The sequence below is a fragment of the Myotis brandtii genome, unplaced genomic scaffold (genome assembly GCF_000412655.1).
Source record: "Myotis brandtii unplaced genomic scaffold, ASM41265v1 scaffold2664, whole genome shotgun sequence".
In the NCBI taxonomy this organism is placed as follows: Eukaryota; Metazoa; Chordata; class Mammalia; order Chiroptera; family Vespertilionidae; genus Myotis; species Myotis brandtii.
In genome coordinates, this window is record NW_005360137.1 from 27144 (window position 1) to 37816 (window position 10673).

General features: G+C 42.2%; 1 protein-coding gene across 2 annotated transcripts in view; it reads right to left on the reverse strand.

The window, feature by feature from the left end:
* Positions 1 to 10673, reverse strand: part of NPHP1 (nephronophthisis 1 (juvenile)) — a 103823-nt gene that overhangs the window by 25488 nt on the left and 67662 nt on the right. For both annotated transcript variants that reach the window (XM_014541309.1, XM_014541308.1), the window contains 3 exons: positions 8994 to 9104; positions 6287 to 6369; positions 238 to 314 (listed from right to left, as the gene is read on the reverse strand). In XM_014541309.1, the coding sequence (XP_014396795.1) occupies positions 238 to 314; positions 6287 to 6369; positions 8994 to 9104 (271 nt within the window). The remainder of the gene's footprint in view (positions 1 to 237; positions 315 to 6286; positions 6370 to 8993; positions 9105 to 10673) is intronic.

Here is a 10673-nt window from a genome sequence, read left to right on the forward strand (position 1 = left end):
GGGGGGGGGGGGGGGGGGGGGGGGGGGGGGGGGGGGGTGGGGGGAACGGAAGGCCTGGAGTAGGGTGGGAACCAGGTAGAGGGGAGCTACGGGGAACATCTGTAATAATCTGAACAATAAAGATTTTTTAAAAAACGTGAATTTCCTATTTGTGTTAGAACAGGGCTATCTTCTCAGATGCCTCCTGTTTGCTTGATCTCTAAGGCAGGGAAGGGAGGTGCCCCGTGAGAGCTGTACCTCTTCTGGAGACGGAAGGGTCCACTTCCACACCTTTTTCATAAGGGGTGCCACCGTTCAGGAGGAGCTCATAAGTCCTACAAAAGAAGGGTATGCTGTGACCGAGACCTGCGGTGGACGCCGGAGTCAATCCCTTTTCAGCACAGATATCCTTGCAGACATTTCTGTGTCACTGATGACTGATGACTGAGAATGGAAGCTGATCCTTCCGTGGGGCATCAGCTCAGGAAATAAGTTTCGTTCTTACCTATGAACCGTAGAAATACATTTTCCACATTAACATGAAAAAGATTATTAATGTCGTTAAAATGTTTTGAATCATCATTTGAAATAAAGCCAATATGGCCTGGGGGAGGGAATGCAAGGGAATGGGTGTGGTGGAGGGGTCAATGGGGGGAAGGAACATCTGTAATACTTTCAACAATGAAGATAATTTTTTTAAATAGCCAATATGAGTTTATCTGATTTTTAAAATATAAAAGTAATAAATAAATAAAATATAAAAGTAACATGCAGATTGTAGTAAAAAGTTTCAATGGCCTAGAAATAATAAGGAAAAAATGACAGCCACCTCCCTCCCCTCTAGTTTGGTAGTCCCTTGCCCTATCTTGTTCTATGCAAAGGCGAACAAATACATTCCACAATGAATCTCAAACTGAAGACGTTTTCTTTTTTTTTTCTTTTTTTTTTAAATATATTTTATTGATTTTTTACAGAGAGGAAGGGAGAGAGATAGAGAGTTAGAAACATCGATGAGAGAGAAACATCGATCAGCTGCCTCCTGCACATCCCCCACTGGGGATGTGCCCGCAACCCAGGTACATGCCCTTGACCGGAATCCCAACGAGCCAAACTGGCTTCGGCAAGACGTTTTCTTTTAAAGTTACAAACTGCCGAAGTGTAGAAGCAGGAGGCAGAAGGCCTCTCTAATCCTGCTACCAGTCCCCACTCCCGCTCCAGGGGCAGCCTTGGGAACAGTTCACATAAACCCACTCATGAAGGTGCACAAATGCAGCTCTTCATGGACCAAAGTGGAGTGACAGTGCACATCCTATCTTGCCAGTTGCTTTTTCATGTAAAAATATACATTGGAAATGTTTCTGTATTAATACAGAGGCCTCTGGCCTCCACCTCATTTAAAAAAATAGCTGTGATTTTAGGAAAGATTGAATAGACACACCATTCCTTCCTACCAAGTACAACTAAAACCCTGAACATTAATAAAAACAAAACCCCCCAAATCATAAGAAGCCTGGGCTTCTGCATCTACCGGGGGTAGGAGGGCCAGGGTAATAAAGTGCTCCGTCTCCTTCTGCCTGGTGACATCAGAGGACTAGCACAGTCAGGACTTCCACCTCTATCCTGCGGTAAGGAGGTTCCATCCACCCTGAGGTGTTAGCAGAGGTGGAGGGGGGAGCATTACCTGAATTAAACATTTGGGGTTAGAAACTATGATAATTCCCCATTCTAAAATTGGGGGAAACTGTGGCTTGGAGACTTACAGTTACAAGGCACAGCAGGACTAGAGCCCTGGATTTTATGGCATCTCATCATCCTCTTCCTGACTGCCCACCTGTATCTCTCTGTGAATTTCCTGTCTATATCCTAGACCCGTGGTCGGCAAACTGCGGCTCGTGAGCCACATGTGGCTCTTTGGCCCCTTGAGTGTGGCTCTTCCTAAGCCTTAGGAGTACCCTAATTAAGTTAATAACAATGTACCTACCTATATAGTTTAAGTTTAAAAAATTTGGCTCTCAAACGAAATTTCAATCATTGTACTGTTGATATTTGGCTCTGATTAATGAGTTTGCCGACCACTGTCCTAGATTTAGATTTACAGTATATGTGTATGTGCCCATTTTAAGGTTAGATTTCTATGTGTGTGGCCATTTTAAAGTTAGATTTCTATGTGTGTGCCCATTTTAAAATGTAATTGTCTTTGCCCTGTCAGTGGTTCAGTGGTTAGAGCGTCAGCCCACACACCAAAGGGTCACAGATTCCATTCCCACTCAAGGGCATGTACCTGGGTTTCGGGTTCATTCCCCAGCCCCAACTGGGGCACGTGCAGAAGTCAACCAACCAATGTATCTCTCTCACATCAATACTTCTCTCTCTCTCTCTCTCTCTCTCCCTCTCTCTCTCTCTCTCTCTCTCTCTCCCTTCTCCCATCCCTCCCTTCCTTCCACTTTCTCTAAAAATCAATGGAAAAAAATATCCTCAGGTGAGGATTAAGAAAAAAAAAAGAAAATAATACAATAATGAATAAATAATGCAAGAATCAATTGTTTTGCATATGCAACACTATAAACCTACTTTTCCCCATCCTGTATTATAAATATTTGCTACCAGTTTGCCATTTGGTCTTTTTTTTGCCATTTAATCACTTTTATTATTCAATTACAGCTGACATACAGTACTATATTAGTTTCAGGTGCACACACACCCCCACCCCAGTGATTAGACATTATACAACTTCCTAATTGATCATCCCAATATATCTCATACCCATCTGACAACATACATAGTTATTAGAATTTTATTGACTATATTTCCTATGCTGTACTTTACATCCCCATGACTATTCTGTAACAACCAATTTGTACTCCTTAATCCCTTCATCTTTTTTGCCCATCCCTCGGTCTCTCCTCCCATCTGGCAACCATGAGAGTGTTCCCTGCAACTATGAGTTTCTTTCTGTTCCACTTGTTCATTGATTTTGTTTTTTAGATTCAATTGTTGGTAAGTATGTATTTATTGCCATTTTATTATTCATTTTTTAAATCTTTTTTCTTCTTTTCTTAAAGAAAACCCTTTAATATTTCATACAATACTGGTTTGGTGGTGATAACTCCAACCTTTAGCTTTCTCTTGTCTGTGAAGCTTTTTATATGTCTTTCGATTCTAAATAATAGCTTTGCTGGGTAATCTTGTTGTAGGAACTTGCTTTTCATCACTTTGAATATTTCTTGCCACTCCCTTCTGGCCTGCAAAGTTTCTGTTGGGAAATCAGCTGACAGTGGTATAGGTTCTCCCTTGTAGGTAACTAACTATTTTTCTCTTGCCGCTTTTAAGATTCTCTCTTTGTCTTTAACCTTTGGCATTTTAATTATGATGTGTCTTGGTGTGGGGCTCTTTGGGTTAATCTTGTTTGGGACACTCTGTGCTTCTTGGGCTTGTATGTCTATTTCTTTCACCAGGTAAGGGAAGTTTTCTGTCATTATTTTTTCAAATAGGTTTTCAACTTCTTGCTCCCTCTCTTCTCCTTACAGCACCCCATGACGCGGATGTTGGTACACTTGAAATTGTCCCAGAGGCTCCTTACACTCTTCATATTTTTTTATTCTTTTTTCTTTTTGCTGTGTTTTGCTTCCTTATACTATTCCAAATCACTGACTTAATCTCGGCTTCCTCTACTCTATTGTTGATTCCCTGTAAATTTTTCTTCATTTCAGTTAGTATATCCTTCATTACTGACTGGTCCTATTTTATGGCTTCTAAGTCCTTTTTCATGCTGTTTAAGTTCCCACTACGTTTTTTGAGCATCCTTATAACCATTATTTTCTCTTAATTTGTTTGCTTGCCTCCATTTCATTTCATTCTTTTTCTGGAGATACCATCTATTCTTTCATATGGGACCTATTTCTTTGTCTCCACATCTTGGCTGCTTCCCTGTGTTTGTTTCTGTGTATTAGGTAGAGCTGCTATGTCTCATGGCATTGGTAAAGTGGCTTTGTGTAGTAGGTGTCCTGTAGGGCCCAGTTGCACAGCCTCCCCAGTCACCCGAGCTGGAAGCTCCAGGTGCACCTCTGTGCATACTGTATGTACTGTCCTGCTGTAGTTAAGCCTCGATTGCTGTTGGCATCACTAGGAGGGATTGATCCTCAGGCCAACTGACTGCAAAGACTGGCGGCGACTACAATAGAGGAGTTGCTATGCAGGAGCTAATGCAATAAAGCAGGACTTGCTTAAGTGGGGCTTTGGTGCTCACTGAGTCCACCCCTTGAGTGTGTCACTCGTAGAGGTGGTAGGGTTATAATTGGCATGGTCTGAAGCTGTCTGCTGGGTGCACTGGCTCTGGGGCCTCCCAGGAGGTGCAAGGTCGGCCACCACTTGTGCTCTGCCTGGCACCAACCAGCACAAGCTATGGATCTGCAGGTGGCTGCTACTTGTGTTGGGCTTAAAAGTCCCCAGGAGAGCCCTGACCGGTCTGTCTCAGTGAACAGAGCATGGATTGGCCTGCAGACTGAAGGGTCCCAGGTTCAATTCCAGGCAAGGGCATGTACCTTGGTTGCGGGCACATTCCCAGTGGGGGGTGTGCAGGAAGCAGCTGATCGATGTTTCTCTCTCATTGATGTTTCTAACTCTATCCCTCTCCCTTCCTCTCTGTATAAAATCAATAAAATATATTTATTTTTTAAAAGTCCCCAGGAGAGGCCAAGCTGCAAACCAAGACCAGCTGCCACTAGTGCCAGGCTTGGGGCCACTTAGCAAGAGGTATGGGACACACCAAGGCCAGATGCTGCCTGTCTGCAATTTGTGAACCGTTGAGAGACTTTAGGAAAGTCTACAGCAGGAGCCAAGAAGGCAGTTTGTGTAAAAAAAACCCCACTGGAAATGGCTTGGGTGGGCCCACAAGTTGGGTGTGGGGTAGTCTCAGGGAATCACCAGAGTGATGTGAACAGTGTTAACCAGGTTGATGGAGACTCAGGTATGGCACCTGCCTGACAGCTCCTTGGGGGTCGGGGGTTTCGGAAAAGGAACAATGGCCTCTGCCAGCACTTTTGTCTGGCAGAAAGCTGCCCCTCTATTTCTTGCCCTGATGATAAACAATTCAGTTCCATCCCATACATCTATGATGGCTTTCCAGCTGCTGCCCCAGTGTTAGAACTCACAGGGAGCAAGTCTAAGTAAGTCCATGCACAGACTCTTTAAGAGGAACTGCCTGGGCCCTAAGTGGTTTGGCTCAGTAGATAGAGTGTCAGCCTGTGGACTGAAGGGTCCAGGGTTCAATTCCAGTCAAGGGCATATGCCCAGGTTGCGGGCTCGATCCCCAGTAGGGGGCATGCAGGAGGCAGCCGATCAATGATTCTCTCTCATCATTGATGTTTCCATCTCTCTCTCCCTCTCCCTTCCTCTCTGAAATCAATAAAAATATTATATATATATATGTAAAAATATTATATATTATATATGTAAAAGAGGAACTGCCTGGGACTCCAGCAGCCTATGTCTCACTCAGCCACACTCTCCACTAGTTTTTACAGCCAGAAGTAATGGAGACTTCTCTTCTGGCACTGGAACCTGGGCTTTGGGGCCTGGTGTGGGGCTGGGACCTCCTCTCCTCAGGGGGACCTCAGCAACCAACATATCCCTCCCAAATTATATCCAGCACACACAGGGTGTGGGACCAGCCTATTCTGCATCTCCATCCCTCCTACAAGTCTCAAAATGGTTTCTTCTTTAAGTCCCTGGTTGTAGGACTTCCATTCAGCCGGATGTTAAGTGGTTCTGAATAATGGTTGTTCTGTAGTTTAGTTATAATTTTGATGTGGTTGTGGGAGGAGGAGCGTGCCATGTTTATCTACACCACCATCTTGACCAGAAACCCACCTTTTGGTCTTAAGTATTAAATTTGCTTACTGTGGCTGCCATAACAAGTTCAATGTCCCACCTACAGAAGAAATGCAGAATCACAGAGGCCCTGGGGACCCTGGACTTAGCTCTCCCTCGTTTTGGAGGGAACTGAGCTGTTTCAGCACTGTGAAAAGTACTAATCCCACACGAAATTACTGAAGAACATTCTCGGCAGACAGTTTGTACAAACACCTTTTAAAATCCCTTTTCTATATGTCACTTCCCCTCCCTAGCATGAGACTTACATGCTGTTTTCATACCCTACCTGAAGGAACATAAAAGCAAGATTCAAAGCCTTCTCCCCATAAGCTATTGAAATGCTAACAGAGCATACATTTGGCAAATCTGAGGTATCTAGATTCTAAAAACTGATCTACAAAGTTACCTGTTTAGAAGGAATATATAACCAACTTACTTTGCTGGAATAGGAATTCCATTGGCATCAAAAAGTTTAAGAAACACCCAGCCACAGCTTAATTCTCCTCTTTCACCAGTTGACTAGGAAATAAAAACATAGATGAAACAATGTCTGAAACAGTCAAATTTATTTATTTATTTATTTATTTATTTATTTATTTATTATTTTAAATATATTTTTATTGATTTCAGAGAGGAAGAGAGAGTGAGAATGAGAGATAGAAACATCAATGATAAGACAGAATCATTGACTGGCTGCCTTGAGCCCAAAACCCAGGCATGTGCCCTTCACAGGAACCAAACCCTGGACCCTCCAGTCCGCAGACCAATGCTCTATCCACTGAACCAAACCAGCTAGGGCTGAAGCACATACCAGGTCCTTTTAAAGGTACAAAATTAGTATTCACTTTAGACTAAAAACTCTTCACAAGAAAATAAAGTGAAGCACAGAAGAGTCCCTTTGTACTTGCAGAGCTCATGGTGATATGCAAACCCCTCTGAAAATCTCTACACCTGAGAGGCCCTGGCCAAGTAGCTCCATTGGTTTGAGCATTGTCCCAATACACCAATATTGTAGGTTTGATCCCCAGTCAGGGCACATACAAGAATCAACCAATGAATGAATAAATAAGTAGAAGAAATCAATGTTTCTCTCTCTCTCTCTCTCTCTCTCTCTCTCTCTCTCTCTCTCCCTCTCTCTCTCTCTCTCCCTGACTGATGAGGTGGCAGCTGGTCCTCGAGTCCCCTGAGTGACAGGTGATGGGATGAGCTCAAATCACATTGACAGCACCTGAGGTCAGGAAGCCTTGTCACCCTTGCAGATAAATGAACAAGTTAAGTCATTCAAGGGTCTTTCCTGCTCAGAACTTTGCCCAACTGTTAACTGTCAGAGGCCACTGGGGGACACTGGGGCCCACTCGGGGACCTGCTCCACTCCTGTCCTATCAACACTACACAGATGGATGGGTTTGCCTTAAGAAATTAAAGGACGGTGTAAGACCACCGATGTAAGAACAGTGGGCTCTCTGGGTTATCATGATGCCCAGTATATATACTACACCTTTCAAGCTATTAGACTATGGAGACATAAAACTACTATCACAGACCCACACCCACTGGTTCAATAGTTTAAATGATGTTAAACTAATCCAAGTTCCTGGTGTTCCCTTTAAAAAATCACCACTCTGCCAGGTCCCTTAATTTGAACCCACATTCACGAGGCTAAGTGCCCTCTGCCTCTAGGACAGAGGGAAACTGCTGTGCTGGAACGCCACCAACATCTACCACTTTCTGCAAAGTCCCATCCTTTCCACATCTTCATTCTTCAAAAGCATTGGAGTTCACTCAAGCTATAAATGTAAACAAATACACTCTTATCTATTAGTTTATTTTTAATTTTTTTTCCTGCCCAATATTTTTCCCTTTTCTTCACTACTATGATAACCTCACTTTTTTTTTCAAGGAGGGAAGGGCAATATGCCCAGCTAAAATATACTTCCTTTTCAGCGAGGGGTGGCCATATGTCCCTCCTAGCTATTGAGATACAGATGAAAATTTTGAGCAGAGCCTCAGGAAATTATTTTATGGGAATAGATTGCTTTGTTGTTGCTGTTTTTCACCTTCTAACCTCATAGTAATATTTAGGACTATAGGTAATAGCGGTGGAATTGTGGCATTCTTCATTTATATTATCTGCCAGATAACCCTTAGAACTTGAGATATGACTGTTGCCACTGTTTAGTTTCAACATATATGCAGCATATACCCTATTTGAGGTTGTTTTGCTTCTTTGAAAGAGGGTTGTGTTTTTTTCTTTCGGTCACAAATCACTACACAGTAGTAAGGTTTTCTGGTGTTGCACAGAATACACCACATTTTTTTTTCTTTTCACCTTCCCACCCGCCACCCCTGGCAACCACCAATCTGTTCTCTGTATCTATGAGCCTGTTTGCATATTTTTAGATTCCATGTATAAGCGAAATCATATGTTATCTGCCTTTCTCTGGCTTATTTCACTTAGCATAATGCCCTCAAGGATCATCTATGTTGTTGCAAATGTCAAGGTTTCATTCTTTTTTATGGCTGAGTAATATTCTGTTGTATATATTATCAAATCTTCTTTATCCAATAGTCTATTTATGAGCACTTAGGTTGCTTCCATATCTTGGCTATTGTAAATAATGTTGGGATAAATACAGGGATACATACATCTTTTCGAAATAGTGTTTTGGATTTCTTTAGATTAAATACCCAGAAGTGAAACTGCTGGGTTACATGGTAGTTCTATTTTTAATTTTTTGAGGACCCTTCATAATGTTTTACATAGTGGCTACACTAATTTACATTACCACCAACAGTGCATGAGAGTTCCCTTTTCTCCACATCCTCACCAACATTTTTTGATAATACCATTAGCAATTATCTTTTTGATAACACCATTCTGACAGTGGGAGATGATATCTCACTATGGTTCTGATTTGCATTTCCCCAGTGATTTGTGATGTTGAGCATCTTTTACACTTTAATTTTAAGTGCTACTGAATAAGCAGCACTATATATAAAATTAAAATCACTGCCATTCCCATTCCTCAAGGATTAAAATTCTATAACAAATATCTCAATTATTTTACTTGTAAATACAAGCTTTTAAAAAATCTTCCCTTTCAACTGATACATGAGAAAGCCTTATTTGTTAACTGACATACATTACGAATATAAGAAATTCCAAGTTCAAATAATATTCCAAGATCGGGAGATGCAGAATTGGACCTGATAAAACAATCACCATCAAGCAAGCACGGCAAGGTCCCAGTAACCTGAAACAATAAGAAAACTAAAGTCACCAATAAAAATTCAAACTGGGGGGAGTGTTCAGCTCCATTCACCTGTAAATGCTTCATGACCTTGTAGCACAGTAAAGGTCTCTTACAGGAAACAAAAAGCAGATGCACTGGACTCATCTGAACCAATGATTTGAAATGTAAAACTTTAACTTTGTGTTAAAGGGAAATAACTTTACGTTCACGTTCACTTACCCTTTCCTTAGAGAGGCTAAGTAAAACAAGTACTACACCTACACGCCCAGAGGTGTGATGGATGTCATTTGCACATATACCATCTTTATAGTGGCCACAGTTCCTTGTGAACAGAGCTAAAATTAAAGACTTCATACACACGTTGGTATGTGAGCCCTGTGAATTTCCCTTTGCTCATTCTCCTCCCTCTCCTGGGACAACCACATCCCTCTTTCCTGCCAATAAAACCCCACCATCCTTCAAGGTCTAGTTCTCCCTCCTCTGTGCTTCCACAGCACAGGAGGCCCATAACTGCTACATTCTGCCATTGAGACAGTTCCCAATAGTACACACCCCGTAGGGTGCTCTAAGGATTCCATGAGATAAAGCACATGGTTAGGGCTCCACAAATAGAGAAATTGTTATTATATGTGCATAGGTTTCTTCCCCAGCACCATGTAAGTTCCCTCAATACCTAGGAAAGGTGCCTTGTACCTCACAGATGCTTAATTTCACTCAACATACTTATCCTTCCAAACAGTTCACTCTATATCAGAAAACATTAGAAAACTCTACTCCAAACTCTTCACATACACAGACACGCCATAACAGGACTATGAAGTGTTGTGCCAAAATACCAGCAGGAGGGAGCTTAGGGGATCGCAGGGCCTTTCAGGAGTTGTACTCCAGACACGTGTGCACACACAGCACACAGCTTTAAGGTCTTTTGATGCCATAAGAGGAAGTTAATGAAGGTTCTTAAGGTGCAGGGACACACGGGAACTAGTGTGGCAGGGAAGTAAATACTAAAGCAATGAAAATGTGAGGGAAGAAAAAAATTTAAGTGAAATAAACTACATGATCCTAAATATGGTTACATATTCATGTACATATATTTAAAGAGAGAGAACGAAGAAAGGAGCCTTGACAGCTGTCAGCTGGGAGCTGGGTTGGCCCCACAGGTAGGCCATGGCTTCTCCTACTGAATGTAAGCTACGTATTCCACAGAACACCAGCTTTAGAACAGACTTCTCTGTGACTAGGATGGAGCAAGACAGAGACAGGACCACTTTATAATCATGTCTCAACACAGACAAAAAAAAAAAACATTAAAAAAAATGATCAAACATGGCACTCTCCCAGCTAACGTCAGTGACTGCATTCCCTACCAAATAGAGTTTTATTTTTTTAAATTTTTTTTCCTTTATTGAATAAGATATTACAAATGTGTCCTTATCCCCCCAATGTCCCCTCATCCCCCCAATCCTGCCCTCACCCTCTCCCCCTGTTGTCCACATCCATCGCTTATGCTTATATCCATGCATACAAGTCCTTTGGTTGATCTCTCCCCCTCACCCCCACCCTCCCCTA